Consider the following 20415-nt stretch of genomic DNA (forward strand, 5'->3'; position numbering starts at 1 on the left):
CTTGTCTCTTACACAGTTCAAAGTCCATCCTACATTAAACTGGCACAGCAAAGTGAACAAGAATCTTCTCTTGGATTTATTGATTTGATTCTTAATAATTTTTGATTATCCATGTAAGTTATTTTGGGGGAAAAAGACTGTATGCCTTGGTCACTAAAGAAGAAAAATTGAGAAAAGTTAGGTACACTAAAATGTATTTGTTCATTTGTATTGCACTATCAGTTCTTATTTCATAAATACACTTAGTCCAAAAATAACACAAAAAAAAATTTTATAATTTAGCTTCTTTAAATTCTTGCAAATAAAGGAAATGTCTATGTGTTTATAGAGGTGAGCACATTTGGGTAGTATGGGCGGTTTGCGAGAGTGAGTGGCGAACTTGTTCTTCACATGGTTATTTTAAAAAATCAGATGGTTTAAACATTTTTAAAGTTCCGAGCATTAGAACAGTATAGATTCCAGTAGATTATACAATAGTTCCATGTTTTAATACAGAAGTTTACTTATGGATTTCTTTTTCATGTAAAATATCTCTTGATAGATTAAGGATTCCCTTGGCTTTTAGTGTTTATATAACATTGCATCTACTACTCTTGAAATGCACCTTTTGAAAACGCAGTTCTGTAAATATAAGGCAGCTGCCTAATCAAGTTTTCGTATCACTATCAAACGATTTTTGAGATCAGGTGTCAAAACTAAGACTGCAAGTGAATTTTTTGTGACAGACTGTTAACTTCATTCAGAATGGCAGATTCTTTCCTCCCAGAAAATTACTTTCTTTTTCCTTTCCCAAATAATAATAGGCAAAATATCCTCAATTCAAATTGACATTTTCTCAGATATAGTTTAGTCGCTTAGACACCTGAGAACTTCTGCTTTTAGAACCTGTAAAAGTTAACCATCCCCTTTTGTGGGTTTAAAAATAGTCCTCTTAAAGACTTTAGCTCATGATAGATGACTTTATCACTCCTTGTAGAGTCATCAGGCTATTAAATGCTGGAATAATATATCTTTAGAGTTTTAATTCCTATCATTCATGAATATTAATCTAAATAATTCCTGTAAGTAAAAATGGATTTCTTGTATAATTATTTCAGAGAATGTCTCTTGTGATGACATTTATGAATTCATACTATGAATAGAGAATATTTTGAATGAAAGGCTTGGAATCTCCTGTTTATTTATCAGTGAGAATAATAGTATCTGAATCAGAATGTAATTTTTAGCAGTAAATAAGATAATAGGTTATGTACTTAGCATTTTGCTTAATATATAGTAAGGACTTAATAAATGTAAGTTTTTGTTCTAATATTCTGATTTGTAGTTCACCATGAGTGGAACATGTAGAAATGATGCTCTTCGACAAAATGTTGATAAATCTACTGCTAAAGAAAAAAAGACCACATATACAACACGACTTAGTCAAGGTTATGAGAAAAGTTAATTTTTTCATTGTCCTTTTAAATGAAAATTCCTGTCTGCACAGTATGAAATTTTTTTAAATGTAAAGATAATTGAATAGCAATATTAATTAACTTTAAAAGTTTTCTGGTTAAAGTTCAGGCTTAAAATGGAGTTGACAGAACACTAATTTTACTCTGAGTAGATGACAGAGAATTTAAAAAGTGACCTGCTTTGTGCCAGGCAGAAATTTTGGTGGCCACTGAAATGACACACACTAAAGGAAAAAGACGGCATTTTAAACTGATGAAAATCATTTTTTATGGTACCTTAAGGATTAATCGACTGGAAATCCAGGATATTACACTAGATATAGCTGATGGCAGGTGTTATTTTGTTTTCAGAAAAATCTATAGTTCATAAAGATTATAAATAAAGGATGAATTTTAAAGCTACTATGTGCTATAAGAAAGAATAATATGTGATTAGCCTAGTAAGGAAATGGAGAAAATATACACTTGTAAATCATCTCTTTCTCTTCCATTATTCTATTATAAGTCTTTGAAACAAAACTGAGTAATGGCTCACTCCAGTCCAAAATGTCTCTTGTGTCAAATCTTTTATTTCTGTTGCCATAAGAATGTATTGAAACCAATGATATATTAATTGTAAAGACTTCATTGGTTTAAAAGGTTCCAAATGGGCACTTTGAAGCACAAACGGCCTAAGTAAAAGACTGCATTAAAATTAAATTTATTCTGATCACTTCTATTCTGACAAATTCCAATTAGAACAATGTTCAATTAGAACAGGTGTATGTTGTAAAAATAATATTTTATTTTTATTACTTCTTCATTTATGATTGAGTCAAATCCTAAAATTGAAGCCTGGAGTTAGGAGTTGGTGGGGAAAAGGGAACAGAAATTGCTTTTCTTTGAGCTTCACAAATGCTCACATGCAAAATAGTATTGGTTTGTATAAAGAGCACTGGAGCTCACACTATATTAATCAACATAATTTTTCATCTTTATGTTAAGACCACAGTTGTATATACTAAGTTAATTATTCAGCAGTTAGTGAGCACTGTGTTTTGTCTATTCCTTACGAAGAGAAGTGTATGAATTAACATCAATAGTTCAAAGAAATCATTAGGAAAAGTCCTTTGAAAATAACATCTCTCTTTTCCTCTCTACCAATCTCATTTAGGAACCCAATTTTTCATTCCTAAGAACGATATATATTACTCTTACATTGCAACTATCTTCCTAGATACTCAAGGTACTTCGAAATCCATTAACGAATGATTAAGCATAAAAGCAACTTACTTTCTGACTTTTCCCAATGTTTATACAACACATTTTTTTCTGAAGTTTTCAATATACTATAAACTTATTATTGATAAGGTATATTTAAGTCAATTGCTGTGTTTCAAATTATTTAAGTATTAATTAATTATATACATAATGTATATAATTTGAAGTAGAGACAGCAACTACAAATGAGTTGATTATTTTAATGAATGTGTGTTGTTGTTTTCATTTGGATGTGGGCTAAGCATTAAACAAATGTATTACAGTAACAGGATCCCTTAGCATTTCCAGATAACTCATTGATAGTTTTGTGTTTCTGTTCCTGTATTAAATAAAGCATTTCTAATTCTTCCATTTCTTATCTTATCTTACAGGAAATAAATGATCTGGATGTACAGGAACTTGTAAGACGGTCAATTGGAAGGTTAACGATTATTGGACAGACATTTCCAGTCCCCCAGAATATAAGTCAGCGATGTTTCCGTGGCAACCATCGGATATCTTCAACGTTGTGTGATCCAGAGGATCCATTTGCTCAGAATGTGGAGGTATGTTCTAAGTGCCAGGATATTTCTTCAAGGATGCTTTGTTGGGCAATTGTGGAGAGAGCTTTTCCAGTGGCACTGCATTCAGAATTACACGTTTTCGTTTTCTGAACTCATCTCTGCTAGCAATTTCACAAATCTGATGGGGAGAGTGCTAAGAATCCATCTTTGATCATTTTGACCTCATTACAGTGAAATATATCCTTGTTTAATAAAAATATAATAAGTAAAGGTTATTTTCTTTTCAGCAAGTAGATTGATAACATTTCTCATGGTAGAATTTGTGATTGATACTGTTTAATGCCAAACTCCAAAGCATTAAGCTAATAAATATGTTTGACTTTTCTGGCTTAACAAGGACATAGAATTTTTTTTTCTTTTAAAGATTAATTTCTGGTTTGAAGAGCTGCACCAAAACAAAACAAAACAAACAGAAAAAACTTAGAAGTCCAAAAACTACTGTAGTGCTATAAACTCAGATGAGATGTAGCTGAAACCTTTGCTATTCAGAATACAACAAAGAATGTGAAAGTAAATGAATAGAGTATCTGAGCAGCAAAATAAAATCCACCAAGTCCTTGCAGCTTGCTCATAAGAATTCCCTTTTAATATTCATCTGGAGCCTATTTCTTTTTCTTAAGGAAAATCCTATCAGGATCTTTTTTTGTTTTATTTCTCTTTGCACTGGATATCTCAGTATATCAATTTGAAGGAGATATAACAAAGGCAGGCACATGGACAAGAATTGAGCTCCATAAGAAGTGCTCTTTAAATAGGCAAGAGACAAGAAAGAAGAAATCAAATACACTAACTCAAATATCCCATCAAAACAGAGATTACCCTGTAAAACAGCTCTACATCGTAAAACAGTTTCTTAGGGTATCACTGTAGTATATTGCCAGCATGTTAGTTAATATTTAAACAGTATACCTGCGATATCAACAAAGATGAAAGTCATGGTCAATTTCAAAAGTGAAAAGAAATGTGTGATATATTTTACAAACCTATTTCTTCAAAACATTCAATATCGAAAACATTTTAGTTCTCAGAGATGTTCAGTGTGAAAAAATAACCCTAGGAGAACTAGTTCATTCCCAATGATACTAAATAGATGAGTTGATTTTGCAGATTTCTTGAACGATGCCTCGACAGCTTCCCTATCTTTAGTCAGCTTTGAATTTTTTAGATAAATTACCATTTATCCAGCTTTTTCTTCATACTTATTACCATTGTAATGAGCAGTGTGTATTTATCAGGCATCTGGCTCCAGGATTATTGCCCATAGAACGTTCCTGCTAGATTTTAAGCTCTTTTAGAATAAGTTCCCTCCAGGACGAGGCATCATAAGCTCACCTATCTCTCTTTCCCTCATCATACCCACCTCTGTAAATATTTGTAGGTTTCAATGTAATTAGGGAGAAGGCAATGGTCTACGTAAGCCACTCTGAAGCATAAATAAGATTAACATTTTATGCTTCTAATGACCCATCTTTTCATATTAATTGCTCACGAGTCTAACTGATGTGGAAATGATTGAATTTTAAATGGAGAAAAATGTGGAAGAACTTTGATTTAGAAAATTATGAGGTGTTTAAAGGCTGCTTCTAACAAAAGAGATAGCAGGAAATGTACAGATGGGCAAAGCAGAAAGTCACTACGCAGTATTTTAAAGCATATTCGCCTAACTGCACAGTCCTGGTTCAATTAATGAGTTCCTTGAAATCAGGGAACAAATATTTTGTTTGTCTTTATATTCGCATACCTTTCTGATGAATTCAGGATGGGCTGGAAGCACCACTCCTACCATCTTCATTACTCCTCTCAAACCCACAGATAGAAGAAAACAGAACAGTGACTTTTTCTTTGAGTATTTATTACATATGAACTTCCCTATTAATATATGTAATAGAATTTGACTACATGTTCAATATGTAAAAGGAAAACTGATAGAAACTTTTGTATGTGAAGATTTATACAATGAAGAGTCTAAATGCAGGGCTCTTGAATTTAAAATATTCCACTAAAAGCAGAGCATTTGTTATAGAGGTTTACCTTGGTGAATATTTTATCTCATTGAAGTTAAAAAAACAAAACAACAACAACTAGGAAAATACTTACTGAAATTTTAGAGTAGGGCATCCCCTTGAGGAATTAACCCTTACAACTTGGAGTCCATAAAAGCGATGCAAATAAAAATGACCAGACGTATCTTATCAGCAGGGTACAATTAAAAAAAAAAACTCAGAAAATAATGTATGAAAATATGACTTGAGTGAGCTCTAAAAATAGAAACCCAACTATAAAATCACAGTAGTCAATACAACAGAGGAGAAGCGGGTACAGTGAGCCCACGTAGCGATCTCTGGGCTGTTACATACTTCAGTGTACATAGAAAGGGCAGTAAGCTTTAGAAAGAACAAAAATGAGTTCCCCCAGTCTTGAAGTTAGTGCCAGGAAGACTAAAATCCAGGGTTAGCTGAAGTTGCGAAGTAAATGTTAAAGACACCTTTTAGATAGAAACAGAGTTTTTAGCAACATATGAAGCAAGAAGGAAGTGGCCACTTACTGCTTGGTTAATGTTAGCTTGGCTGTTAATGGAGAGAAAATAGAAATGTTCACATCTTTTTGCTTCTGTTTTCTCCACTGAGGAAAAAATGTCTTCAGACTGGAAATACTAGAATATGTCATTAAAAGTAAACCAGTGGTTTAGAAGGAGCAGGGGTTTGGAGGTGGTCGGAGTATGCCTTACTGCTCTAAAATGAGGCCTGAAAAATAATTGCCCAGAGCAGTAAATAAGCCAGTAGGTATGATCACAATATTATAATTTAAGAATACTAGAGAAATACTTGGGAGGAAGATCGGAGTGCAAGACATTGGTATAGTGTCCCAGTTTTCAAAAGGAAGGAAAAAAGATTCTGACAAGCAGAGTTTAACACACTAAAATTCATATTTGGGTAAAGTGTAGAATATGTTATTCAATATATGGTTTGGGGAACTTCAAATAAGATAATAGAACTTCCTTAAGAGCAAACACTTTCAAACTAAGTCCTACTTAATAATTTTTTAGATAGGATGTCATAAATCGATTTAGTGTATGTTGAGTTTTATGTAGTGCTTGACAGATTTTCTTATGAAATCCTTATGAGAGGACATTAAAAAGCCTAAATAAATTGATGTGATGTCATTCGAATAGTTTCCCCAGAGGACTCCTAAGAACAGAAGATGGTGAACACTCTGGCTTCAGATTTAAAAAAATATTGTAAATATATTAAAGTCTCATTATTATATGAGACTTTATTAGACTATATTAGAAGAATGTATTCTGTAGTTTGAGTTCTTCTACACTTATCACCAGGGCTTCCCTTACCTTCAGTTTGAGATGTATGGAGCTAGAAGAATATTCAGATCACACTGATAAATATTCTGCCCTTGAAGTGGTCATCCACAAAGTTTCTGTCCTTGGACCAAATATTTTCAAAATGTTTAAATCACACAAATGAAAATGAATGAAGTGTACCTCTCAGATTTGTAAATGACGTTAAGCCCAGGAGAAAATGCTTACATTGTGTTACATAATGAAGATTCAGATTGTTACTGTTCACTAACAACATGCCTGTAAGTTGAAATATCACAAAGTAAGGTTCAAAATCAATTACAGGAACTCTAGGTAGATGAGACCTGGTCTGATAGCTTTTCAAGGCCGTTAAGATGACGGCAAATTTGGTTTGAGCATAGCAGAAGTCGTTATTTCCTCCAAACCATTCTAATGTAATTTTGGTCTCTATGTCAGAAGCATTTTACTAAGATCAAGAGAGAGCTCCTTATACTGCTCTCTCCTAGTTAGCTCACATCTGCAATAATGTGTCAGTTCCAATATAAACACTGAATAGAAACATTGAAAAATAAGAGAAGGACAGAGGAAAAACACTGAGATGATGAACAGCCTAGAAATTACACCGGATGATAAACAACTGAAGAAAAGACGATGTTTCAGGGCAGGTCATGGGAGGTATCAAGTAGAGGTTGCACATAGAAGAGGTTGGTGCTGATGGTTCAGTGAAGGCAGAAAACAAGTGTAGTAACAGTAAGGTAGAGAGAAAGGGTTGGTCAAATGGTGGGATACTGGAGTTGAATAAGATGTTAGAGGGCTTGTGCATTTGTGTCCAGTAAATGATCATTTGTGTTGCTTGTGGCCTGAGTAGAAGTGAAGATCTTCTGTGTAAGAAATTGAACCACTTTCATACAAGGAGACAGTTTGGGAACACCGTGAAGGAGAAGTCATGAATAAAGAGTGACCAAGAGGTCAGTAGGTGATGGCAGAAAGGGGCTGTAATGCGTGGTATGGAAGAAAGCATGAACTTCAAAAGAGAATAGGCAGTTGCCTGGGAAAGAAGTAAAAGAAGGGGTAACAGCTAGCTCAGAGAAGGTCATCAACCATCTTTTTGATCCTGCAGTTTGGGATGTGGGCAAATAAGAAGGGGCAGTCATTTGTTGAAAACACCTGTCACATACTGAGTACAAAGCACTCACCTTTAAGACCAGCTTGGATGCTAAAGTATGTGCCTCAAGGTGTGAGGAAAAGACTGCACCCCAGGAAGTGTCAGGTTTGGGTGGAACCCAGTTACCAGGTTTCTCCCATCTGATGTTAAGCTTGACTTTCTCTTCTTTGACTTCTTTGCCTTAACATCTCTTTATCAAAAACCAAATATGTGCTAGATTCTAGGCTAAGTCAAGAGGAAATAAAAAAAAAAACAAAGTCGGGGAAAGTATGTACAATTTGAGCCCCCATCCAGAAGGGACTCATATTCTAGTGTGAAAAGCAGATTTAAACAAAGTCTTAGCATCATGATATGCTTCAATAGACCCATGCGCTGAGCATTATGGAGATAAAAAGAGGACTGCCCACTTAGCCTGGGAGGAGGGAGAATCCTGAGGTGTTTTCAGGGTAGGATTCACCCAGCTTGTGTTCTGTGAAGTGAGGATTGGAGGATGTTGACCTTTGGAGAAAGATAAGAGACATCAAAGGATGCTCCCACAACTGTCTCACCTGCATACTTAAAGCAGTCCGTCAAAGGAAGAAACAAAATAAAGCTGGAGAGATAAGAACAAGCAAGTCTGAGGCGGTGGGGCCAGGAGAGGTTAGGAAAGGCCAGGTTATTGCTGATTATTGAGAAACCATGAAAAAATCTGCCCTGGGTTTTGGGGTATAGGCCACTCATGCTGCACATTTCTTCTAGGCTTACTTTTTGGGTCTTCACAGTCTAATTCAGATGAAGTTTGATTCATCAACTGCTTTTAACTTCAAGTTTCCCTCTTCATTCTTTGCCAGTTGCAGCCGACCCCCTAATCAAGCAATTATGTGTCGGGGGAGGGAAAGTGACAATAGCTTGCCCTGACAGTTCCTTATGAAGAACAAACTGGTATTTCTCGTAGTGCATACGAGTGTTCAGCGTCTCCTTAGAGGAAGGTCTACAAACACAAATGATTAAAGATTTACCTAGTTATGAAAGAAAACTCCCAAGGCACTGCTAGGAAGTGCTTTTTAACACTTGTTCTTATGTTACTACTGTGCAGTCATGGTTTTCCCCTTTCTGTAGCGTCCTGCATCTTTTCTATTTAGAGTAGACCTTTCAAGATTTCATTTAGCATAGGTTTAGTATTCCTGAATTCTTCTACTTTTTGCTTGTCTGGGAAATTCCTTCTCTCTCCTTCTACTCTAAAGGATACCCTTGCTGGATAGAGCATCCTAGGGTGCAGCTTTTCTCATTCAGAACTTTGAATGTGTTTGAATGTTGAACTCCCTTCTGGCCTGCAATGTTTGTGTAGGGAAATCAGCTGAGAGCCTTATGGGGGTTCCCTTGTAACGAACTCTTCCTTTTTCTCTTGCTGCCTTTAGAATCATTCCTTTATCTTTAACCTTGGCCGTCTTAATTAAAATATGTCTTGGTGTAGGTCTGTTTGGGTTCTTCTTGTTAGGGACCCTCTGGGCTTCCTGCACTTGGATATCTGATTCCCTCTTTAGGTTTGGGAAGTTCTCAGTCATGATTTCTTCAAATACCTTTCAATCGCCTTTGCCTTCCTTCTCCTTCTGGGACCCCTGTCATGCGTAGGTTGGGGTGCTTTGTATTATCCCCCAGGCCCCTTGTATTGCTCTCATTAGTTTTCACTTGCTTTTCTGTCTGTTGTTCTGATCGGGTGACTTCTGTTATCCTGTCTTCTAAGTCACTTATCTGCTCCTCTGCGTTATCTAGTCTGCTTTTGACTACTTTTAGCTTGGCTTTTATCTCAGCCATTGAGTTTTCTGGTTTTAATTGGCTCTCTTTTATAGTTTTATTTCCTCTTGGTAGTATTCTGCATTTTTATCTGTAGTCTTTCTCACTTCCCTCAGAGCTCTGATCACTCTCTTTTTGAAGTCATGATCTAGTAGACTGTCGAGCCTATTTCATTGGTTGTTCTTTGAGGGGATTTCTCTTGCTCTTTTAATTGGGAGTGCTTCCTCTGCTTCTTCACTTGACTTCTGTCTCTCTCACCGTGGCTTATGGAGTATCAGTTGTCTACTGTGGTCTTGAAGGGCCGTTTTTGTGTGTTTTGTTTTGTTTTTAAAGAGGATGCATTCCTGTGTAGAATGTGCGCCTCTGCTAATTTTGTTGCAAAGTCTGTTTTTAGTATGTACGGTTGTCATATCTTTCTTCCAAGTGTGTTGCCTGTTATCCCTTTGACTGGGGCTGTGGCTGGTGTCGTGGTGATCAGAGCCTGCCCTCGATGTTGAGTGGGGCCTCCTTTTTGTTTTGTGTTTGTCACAGCCCTGACAGGGGCTAGGTCTATTCCTCTTTTGTTGGAATGGGAGGCTTCCAGACCCATTTCTGAGCTGCGGTGTGTGGTAGGCGGGGTGGGAGCACTTCAAGTACTCTGTTGACACTGCCCTTGTCCCCGCTTTAGCCGCAGGAATGTCAGCGCTCTTCCCGGGTGTCCCCCAGGTTCTCCACCCTCAGAGCTGCCAGCGCAGACCTGCCGACTTCTGGGTCGCACACCTGCATTGTGGTGCCCTACTGGGGTAGTGAGATCTCTGGTGCCCAGTGTGGCTCCTGCACTTGCCCTCGCTGTGCGAACTCTGCTCGTTCACCTTAGAGGCCTGCACTGGTAGAACCCCAGCCCTGTGGTGATTGGTTGTGCCACCGAGTCAGAGCTCTCCCCAGTGCCACATCCGCGTATGGTAGGCAGGCCCACTGAAAGGGCCGCACCAGCCCTCGCCCCCACCGTGTGCCAGAATTCCGCACCTTGCTTGTTTGTCTTGGAGGCGTGGGTCCACAAAGGCACCCGCGGAGCCAGACAGTCCCCTCTGCCTGAGGCTGTAAACAAATCTCAATCCCACCTATGAAGTTGTGGGACCCCTGGGTACAGATTCCAGGTTTGAACCCCATCTTTACCTGGGAGCTGCACCTCTCCTCCCGAGAGCATGCCAGTGATGGTGCCACAGGCATGTGGAGACAAAGGCTACGGCTCAGCCGCATTGCGCCCCCTACCCACAGTGCACACCAGCAGTGTTCCTTTTTTTCTTTTTTTGGTGGGTGGGGGACCCAGGCTATCCTGTTCTGTATACACACCCAGCCACGGCGTACAGTACACTGGATCCAGCCCCTCAGGCTGCCTCTGCCCAGTTAGTTCCAGCCCTCCGCTGGGCTCGGGCAGCCGGTCCCATTCCACCCGTGCCGGCTCACTTCTAGGGCTAGGGATCGCAGGGATCCTCTGTGCTGGTTTTGCTCAGTTCTGTCGGCCAAGAGGCTGCTGTGGACTCCTCTGAACCTCGGAGGGTCCCCCTCCATCCCCGCTGACCTCTGCATTTGAGTGGGGGTCGTCCCAGCGTAAGAGCACTGTTTCCTCCCTTGCTGCTCCCTCTCCGAGGGACAGGTCCCACACTAATTTCCTTTTTGTTTTGCTTTTTTTTTCTCCTCCTACCAGCTATGTGAGGAATTTTGTCTATTGAAGAAGGAGATATCTTGTCAAAGTCTGGCCAGGTGTTCTGAGTGGATGGGTGGGTCCGTGCCTGTCTCTCTTGGTGTGTTCTTGGGAGAGAGCGAGCTCAGAGCATCCTTCTACTCCGCCATCTTGGCCTTTCCTCCTTCCCTTATGCCTCTTAGTATTTGTTACATATGATCAGGTGCTTCTATATTGGGTGCATATGTTAATGAGTGTAATATCCTCTTCTTGTATTCCTCCTTCGATCATTATACAAAGTCCTTTGTCTGTCTTTATGGCCTTCGTTCTAAAGTCTGTTTTGTCTGATATGAGTATTCCTACCCCTGCTTTCTTGTCATTTCTCTTTGCATAAAAAATCTTTTTCAATCCTATCACTTTCAATCTATGTGTGTCCTCCACCCTAAAGTGGGTGTCTTATAGGCAGCGTAGTGTAGGCTCTTGTTTTATTATCCAGTCTGCCACTCTGTGTCTTTTGATTGGAGCATATAATCCATTGACATTTATGGCAATTATTGATAGATATATGTTTACTGCCATTTTGAACTTTGTTTTCCAGTTGATTTTGTGTTTTTTCTTTGTTCCTTTCTTTTTCCTTTTGTTCTTTCTTTTGTGGGTTGATGATTTTCTTTTGTATTAGCTTGATTTCTTTCCTTTTTACTTGCTTTTTTTGTGATTCTATTTTATGCTTTTGATTTGTGGTTACCCCGTTTTTCAAGTATGTTAACCCATTACTACATCTATTTGCTTTAGACTGGTAAGCATATAGTCTCAAACACATCCTAGAAAGAAAGAAAAAAAAAATCTACATTTTCTTGCTCCCCTCTCCCACATTTTGTGATTTTGATTGTCCTCTTTTACATCTTCATGTCTATTCCCTTGCTGTTCGTTTTGGTTATCACATTTCTAATTGTGGTTTTCTCTTTTCTACAGATTCCTGCTTTTCTATTTAGAGAAAAAGTTACTGTATTTCTTTTAGGATAGGTTTAGCATTGGTGTATTCTTTTAGTTTTTGCCTGTCTGTCAGATTCTTTATCTCTCCTTGTTCTCTAAAGGATATCCTTGCTTGGTAGAGTGTCTTAGGCTGCAAGTTTTTCTCTTTCAGGACTTGGAATATATCTTGCCACTCCCTTCTGGCCAGCAGGGTGTCTGTAGAGAAATCAACTGATAGCCTTATGGGATTTCCTTTGTAACTAATTCTTTGTTGTTCTCTTTCTGCCGACCTTTGGCCATCTTAATTATAATATGTCTTGGTGTAGATCTGTTTGGGTTCTTCTTGTTTGGGGCCCTCTGTGTTTCCTGCACTTGGATATCTATTTCCTTCTTTAGGTTTGGTTAATTTTTAGTCATGATTTCTTGAAATACTTTTTTGATCCACTTTTTTTATTTCTTCTCTTTCTGGGACCGCTATTAGGTATAGGTTGTCGCACTTTATATTATCTCATAGTCCCTTACATTACTTTCATTTGTTTTCATTTGCTTTTCTGCTGTTCTGATGGGGTGATTTTCATTATCCTGTCTTCTAAATCACTGATTCATTCTTCTGCATCATGTAAGGCTGCTATTGGCTGCCCTTAGCTCAGCTTTTATCTCAGCAATTGAGTTGTCCGGTTTTAGTTGGCTCCGCCTTATAGTTTTTTTTTAACAGTATCTTGCATTTTATCTATAGCTCTCTTATTTCCTCTCATTTCCTTCAGTGCTTTTATCATGTCCTCTTTGAACTCCAAATCTAGTAGACTGTTGAGGTCCATTTCATAGTTCATGCTTCCAGGGGACTTCTCTTGTTCTTTCAATTGGGATTGGTTCCTCTGCTTCTTCCTTTTCTAAATATTTCTCTGACTATGACTTTAAGTGTAACAGTTATCTACTGTGGTGTTGAAGGGCTCTTTCTTTAGTTTTGTTTTTATATGGGAGCATCCCTGTGTAGACAGTGTGCATCTCATTTTTGTCACAAGGGCTGTTTAAGTATGGATGGCTGCCAGGTCTTTCCTCCCTGTGTGCTGGCTCTTATTCCCTTGATTGGGAGTATGGTTGGTGTTGTGGTGACCAGAGCCTGCCCTGGTGGTTGAGCAGGGACTCCACTTTGTTTGGTGGTTGGCACAGCCCTGACAGGAGTCAGGTCGCTTCCCTGTTGTGGGAATAGAGGCTTTCAGGCCCATTTCTGAGCTGTGGTTTGTGGTAGGGGGGACTGGAGCACTTCCACCAGAAGAGGAGCCGCTGACTATTCCTCCTCAGAAGATGTCCAGCAGAGAGTGCCTTCTGTGGTGTCGTCAGTCACTCATTGTGCAGGCTTACAACGTACACTTTGTTGTCTCTGCGCTTGTCCTCCCCTAAGCCACAGAAATGTCAGCAATCCGCCCTAGTGCCCCCCAGGTTTTGCACCCACAGAGCCGTTCATGCCGATCCACCGGTGTCAGGCACCAGGACCCACTGTAGTGCTGTGCAGTCATGCACCTGGATCCACTTTGAGCCACAGAGTCAACCCAGACCCAGGTCTTGCATCTGCGAACACAGGCCCGCTGTTAACGCCAGACCCACCCATCTGCATGCCAGTGTTACACTTGTTTGTCTCAGAAGTGTGTCACAGAGTCACCAGTAGAGCAAATTCGCCACCAGCGCTTGGGGCTAGAATCAAGTCTCAGTCCCACCTGTGAAGTCTTGAGACCCCTGAGAATGGATTCTGTTTTCAGCCCCACCTGTGCCTGGAAGCTGAGCGCCAGGAATTGTGGGCCTCCAGAGCAATCCGAGAAGACTGCTCTGTGTGAAGCACTTAGCGAGAACACATGCCGATGTGGTTCTGAGCAATGCTCCCTGGGCTAGTGGAGATGGCTGCTATGTCTGGGCTGCGTTGCAACCCTCCCCTCAATGAGCACCAGCAGTGGTGCTTTCTATGGGGGACCCAGGCTGTTAGGCACACACTCCCAGCCTCAGCGCACACCACACTGCAGCCCCCTAAGGCTGCCTCTGTGCAGTCAGCTCCAGTCCTCTCCCTGGGTCTGTCTGCAGAAGCCCAATCTCCAGCACCCAGTCCTGGCCTGTCCCTTCCAGCTCACAGCTCAAGTTAGGAGTTGCCAGGACCCTCTGTGCTGGTCTCTCTCAGTTCTGTCTGCCAAGCTTCTGCTGATTTCTCCTCTGAGCCTCTAAGGTTCCCTTTCTGTAGCAGCTGACCTCCCTGCTGGAGAGGGGACTTCTCAGGGTGAGGGCACTTTTCCTCCTTTACTGCTTCCTCCCAGTGGGACAAATCCCACATCAATTTCTTTTTCCTTCTCCTTTTTTTTTTGTAATCTCCTACTTCTGCCAATTTTTGGATTGGGTTTTTTGTTTGCTTGTTTGTTTTTTGGTTCTTGTTATTGAGCTGTGTAAGCTGCTTGTATATTTTGGAAATTAATCCCTTGTAAGTTGCATCATTTGCAAATATTTTGTCCCATTCCGTAGATGGTCTTTTCATTTTGTTTGTGGTTTCCTTTCTTGTGCAAAAGCTCTTAAGTTTCATGAGGTCCCATTTGTTTGTTTTTGTTTTTATTTCCATTACTCTAGGAGATGGATCCAAAAAATACATTGCTGTGATGTATGTCAAGGAGTGTTCTGCCTATGTTTTCCTCTAAGAGTTTTATAGTATCCCATCTTACATTTAGGTCTTTAATCCATTTTGAGATTTGTTTTTTTTTTTAATATGATGTTAGAGAGTGTTCTAGTTTCATTTTTTTACGTGTAGCTGTCCGGTTTTCCTAGCACCACTCATTGAATAGACTGTAATTTCTCCATTATATGTTTTTGCCCCCTTCACCGTGGATTAATTGACCATGAGTGTGCAGGTTTATTTCTGGGCTCTCTATCCTGTTCCATTGATCTGTATGTTTGTTTTTGTGCCAGTGCCACACTGTTTTGATCACTGCAACTTTGTAATATAGTCTGAAGTTAGGGAGCCTGATTCATTCAGCTCCGTTCTTCTTTCTCCGGATTGTTTTGGCTCTTTTGGGTCTGTTGTGTTTTCATACAAATTAAACAATGTTTTTCCAGTTCTATGAAAAATGCCATGGGTAGTTTGATAGTGATTACATTGAATTGGTAGATTGCCTTGGGTTCTAAGGCCATTTTAACAATATTGATGATTCTTCCAATTGAAGAACGTGTTATATCTTTCCATCTGTTTGTGTTGTCTTCAGTGTCTTTCATCAGTGTGTTACAGTTTTTGGAGTACAGGACTTTTGCCTCCATATTCCTGCGAACTTTGTTCTTTTTGATGAGATGGTAAATGAGATTTCTTCCTTAATTTCACTTTCTGATATTCTGTTGTTAGTGTATAGAAATGCAGCAGATTTCCCCATATTAATTTTGTATCCTGTAACTTTTCCAAATTCATTGATGAACTCTACTAGTTTTCTGAGCATTTTTAGGATTTTCTATGTAAGGATCATGTCATCTGCAAACAGCGACAGTTTTACTGCTTCTTTTCCACTTTGGATTCCTTTTCTTTCTTTTTGTTTTCCAATTGCTATGGCTAGGAATTCCAGAACTGTGTTGAATAGAAGTGGCAAGAGAGGGCATCCTTGTCTTGTTCCTGATCTTAGGGGAAGTACTTTCAGTTTTTCTCCATTGAGTTTGTTGTTAGCTGTGGGTGTGTCACATATGACTTCATTACGTTGAGGTATGTTTCCTCTATGCCCACTTTCTGAAGAGTTTCTATCATAAATGAATGTTGAATTTTGTCAAAAGCTTTTTCTGCATCTATTGAGATGACCACATGGTTTTTATTCTTCAATTTGTTACTGTGGTGTATCACACTGAGTGATTTGTGGATATTGAAAAGCCCTTACATCCCTAGAGTAAATCCCACTTGATCGTGGTATATGACCGCTTTAATATATTCTTGGAGTCTGTTTGCTAGTGTTTTGTTGAGGATTTTTGCATCTATGTTCATCAAGTGATATTGGCCTGTAATTTTCTTTTTCAGTCATCTCTCTGTCTGGTTTTGGTATCAGGGTGATGGTGGCCTCGTAGAATGTGTTTGGAAGTGTTCCTTTCTCTATAATTTTTTGGAAAAGTTTCAGAAGGATAGGTGTTAACTCTTTTCAAAATGTTTGGTAGAATTCACTTGTGAAGCCATCTGTTCCTGGACTGTATTTTTTTTGAATTTTAAAATGACTGATTCACTTTCAGTGCTGGTTTTTGGTCTGTTTATATTTTCTATTTCTTCCTGGTTCAGGCTTGGGAGATTGTAGCTTTCTAAGAACTTCTCCATTTCTTCCAGGTCGTCCATTTTATTGGCATATAGTTGCAAATGGTCTTTGCATTTCTGTGGTGTCAGTTGTAACTTTTGTTTTTCATTTCTGATTTTATTGATTTGTGCCCTCTCCCTTTTTGTTTGATGAGTCTGGCTAAAGTTTTATTAATTTTGTTTACCTTTTCATATCTTTTCAAATAACCTATGTTTAGTTTCAATGATCTCTTCTATTGCTTCTTTAGTCTATTTCATTTATTTCTGGTCTGATCTTTATCATTCCTTTCCTTCTACTAACTTTGGGTTTGTTCTTTCTCTCGTTACTTTAGATGTAATGTTAGGTTGTTTATATGAGATTCTTTTGTTCCCTGAAGTAAGCTTGTATTGCTATAAACTTTCCTCTTCGAACTGATTTTGCTGCATTCCATAGATTTTGTTCGTGTTTTTTGTGTTTGTTTTTTTTCCAGTTTTTCTTTGTAGTTGATTTCTAATCTCATAGTGTTGTGGTCGGAAAAGATGCTTGATACGATTTCAGTTTTCTTAAGTCTACCAAGGCTTGTGTTCTGGCCCAGCATATGATCTATCCTAGAGAAAAGTTCCATGTGCATTTGAGAAAAATGTGTATTCTTCTGCTTTCGAATGGAATGCTCCGTAGGTAGCAGTTAAGTCCATCTGGTCTAATGTGTCATTTAAGGCCTGTATTTCCTTACTGGTTTTTCTGTCTGGATGATCCATTCATTGATGTAAGTGAGGTGTTAAGGTCCCTCACTACTATTGTGTTACTGTTGATTTCTCCTTTCATGGCTGTTAACAGTTGCCTTATATATTGAAGTGCCCCTGTGTTGCATACATATTTACAACTGTTATATATTCTTCTTGAATTCATCACTTGATCATTGTATAGTGTCCTCCTTTATCCCTTGTAACAGTCTTAATTTTAAAGTCTGCTTTGTCTGATGTAAGTATTGCTACTTCAGCTTTTTTTTTTTTTTTTTTTTTTTTGGTTTCCATTTACTTGCAATACCTTTTCCCAACCCTTCACTTTGACTGTGTATGTGTCTTTGGCTCTGAACTGGGACTCCTAAAGACAGTGTATAAACAGGTATTGTTTTTGTATCCATTCAGTTAGTCTATGTCCTTTGGTTGTAGCGTTTAATCCATTTACATTTAAGGTAATTATCAAAAGGTTATGTTCTTATTGCCAGTTTCTTAATTGTTTTGGATTTGTTTTTGTAGGTCTTTTTCCCCCTTTCTTCTTTTGTTCTCTTGTAATTTGATGGCTTTCTTTAGCATTATGTTCGGATTCCTCTTCCTTCTTTGTTTGTATATTTGTTACAGATTTTTGGTTTGTGGTTACCATGAGGTTTTCTTATGGAATCAATCACACACACACATATAATTGTTTTGAGTTGTTTATCTTTTAATTTCTAATGCATTTTAGATACCTACATTCATAATCTCCTCCCCTCATGTTACTGGCTACAGCATCATATTTTATATTAAATCATTTTGTGTATCATTTAACTACTTATTGTGGATACAGATGATTTTACTCCTTTTGTCTTTTAATTTCCCTATTAGTTGGTGTGTGGATGGTTTTCTACCTTTATTGTATGTTTGCCTTTTCTGGTGAGCTTTCCCATTTTGTAATTTTCTTGTTTCTATTTGTGGCCTTGACTTTCTACCTAGAGAACTTCCTTTAATAACATTTGTTGTAAAGCTGGTTTGGTGGTGCTGAATTCTTTTAACTTGTGCTTATCTGTGAAGCTTTTGATTTCTCCATCAAATGTGAATAAGAGCCTTGCTGGATAGAGCATTCTTGGTTTTAGGTTTTGCCCTTGCATCACTTTAAATATATCGTGCCACTCTCTTCTGGCCTGCAGAGCTCCTGCTGAAAAATCCACTGATGACCTTATGGGCGTTCTCGTATATGTTATTTGTTGCTTTTCTCTTGCTACTTTTAATATTTTCTCCTTATCTTTAATTTGTGTTGACTTGATCACTATATGCATTGGCGTGTTCCTCTTTGGGCTAATTCTGTATCGGACTCTCTGTGCTTCCTTGACTTTGGCGACTGTTTCCTTTCCCAAATTAGGAAGTTTTCAGCTATTACCTCTTCAAATATTCTCCTCAGGTCCTTTCTCTCTATTTTCTCTTTCTGAGACCCCTGTAATGCAGATACTAGGTGGCTTCATGTTGTTTCAGAGGTCTCTTAAACTATCATCATTTCTTTTCATTCTTTTGTCTTTTTTTCTGTCTATGGAAGTGATTTCCACTACTCTGTCTTCTAGCTCATTGATCCATTCTTCTGCCTTATTTAGCCTATTCTTGGTTCCTTCTAGTGTGTATTCATTTCAGCTATTGTGCTCATCAAGTCTGCTTAGTTATTCTTTATATTTTCCAACTCTTTGCTAAAAATTTTGAACTTCTTGCTCTGTGCATCCATTCTTCTTCTGAGTTCTCTGATCATCTTCACAGTCATTACTCTGAACTTTCTCTCAGGTAGATTGCCTAACTCCTCATCACTTAGTTCCTTTTGTGGGATTTTATCTAGCTCATCTGCCACCTCATTTTGTCTAAATTTCTATTTGTACTTTTACTATGTGATGGGTTAGATACATTTCTTGCCCTTGGAGAAGTGGCCCTTTGTAGATGACGTCTTATGGGTCCCAACAGTGCACTTCTCTCTTGTCTCCCAAGGGTCAGGGCTACTGGTCCCAGGGTAGAGTCTGGCTTGATTTTGTGGACTCACCCCACAGGCTGTAGGAGTGTTGCTTTCTTGCTTCTGGTGTCTGGCCCCTGGTGGGTGAAGCTGAGCTAGAGGGCTGTGCAGGTTTCCTGGCAGGAGGGGTTGGTGCCTATCCACTGGCGGGTAGAGCTGGGTCTTGGCCCACTGGTGGGCAAGGTCATGTCTAGGGGCATCCTGTCTGGTGATAACTGGGGCTGTGTTCCCACCAGGTTAGCTGTTTGGCCTGAGGCATCCCAGTACCTAAGCTTACAGGCTGTTGGGTGGGGCCAGGTCTTGGTGCTAACGACCCATGTAAGATCTATCTTCCAGGAAAATTTATGTGGGTGATAAATACTGACTACCACCAGCTTTTGTGTCTCCAGGGTGAGCCACAACCACCACACATCCCCCCAGTACCTCCCCAGGAGATCGTCCAAGACCAGCAGCCAGATCTGGCCCAGGCTCCTATGAAGTCACTTCTCCGCCCTTGGTCCTGGTGCACGCGAGACTGTGTGCTCTTTAAGAGCAAGTCTCTGTTTTCCCCAGTCCTGTGGAGCTCCTGCAATTAAGCCCTGCTGGCCTTCAAAGCCAAATGCTCTGGGGGCTCCTCCTGCTGATGCCGGGCCCCCAGGCTGGGGAGCCTGACCTGGGGCTGAGAACTCTCACTCCTGTGGTTGAACCTCTGCAATGTAATTATTCTCCAGCTTGTGGGTCGCCCACCTTGGAGGTATGAGACCTGATTATACCATCAGTGCACCCTTCCTGCCTTTGCACTGTGGTTCCCTCTTTATGTCTCCAGTTGAAGGTCTTTTTCGGTAGGTTCCAGTCTTTTTTTATCTATGTTTCTTCAGCAGTCAGTCGTGGTTTTGTTGTGTTCATGAGAAGAGGTAGGTGTTCCTACCACTCTGCTGTCTTCACTGGAAATCCACAAGAGATGGTTGTTAATTGACAAACCGCGAGACTCTTTAGAGCGGGGACCGTGGCAGGACCCTTCTGTTCCTCAGCCTCACCTGGCCGTGCTGAGAACGCATCTCGCTGGCTGAAACTTCTTCCCCAGGACTAAGTCAGAGAGGGAGGGCTGATTTCTTTAAGCAGGAGCTCAGCCTCTGACTGTCTTAAGCAAGGATCCCACGGTGAGCTCTTATCCCTCACCCGCCCACTGCCCGGAAGGACCCTTGGGAATTCTGTGCGTGTGATCACTGATTTTGTGGCAACCCTGTGAAGCAGGTGATAATT

The 20415-nt window shown here is 39.5% G+C and overlaps 1 protein-coding gene across 4 annotated transcripts in view; it reads left to right on the forward strand.

The window, feature by feature from the left end:
- The window catches only part of LOC116150809 (uncharacterized), a 104920-nt gene that overhangs the window by 54991 nt on the left and 29514 nt on the right, over positions 1-20415 (forward strand). For 3 of the 4 annotated variants that reach the window (XR_010378142.1, XM_064480211.1, XM_064480212.1), the window contains exon 11: positions 3086-3259. Coding sequence is in view for 2 of the 4 variants with exons in the window: in XM_064480211.1 (XP_064336281.1) it covers positions 3086-3259 (174 nt within the window). In the remaining 2 variants the exon portion in view is untranslated. Of the gene's footprint in view, positions 1-16; positions 114-3085; positions 3260-20415 lie in introns of those variants that run through there. The other variant, XR_010378143.1, reaches the window with a different exon arrangement.

This window comes from Camelus dromedarius, chromosome 27 (assembly GCF_036321535.1).
Source record: "Camelus dromedarius isolate mCamDro1 chromosome 27, mCamDro1.pat, whole genome shotgun sequence".
Lineage (NCBI taxonomy): Eukaryota > Metazoa > Chordata > Mammalia > Artiodactyla > Camelidae > Camelus > Camelus dromedarius.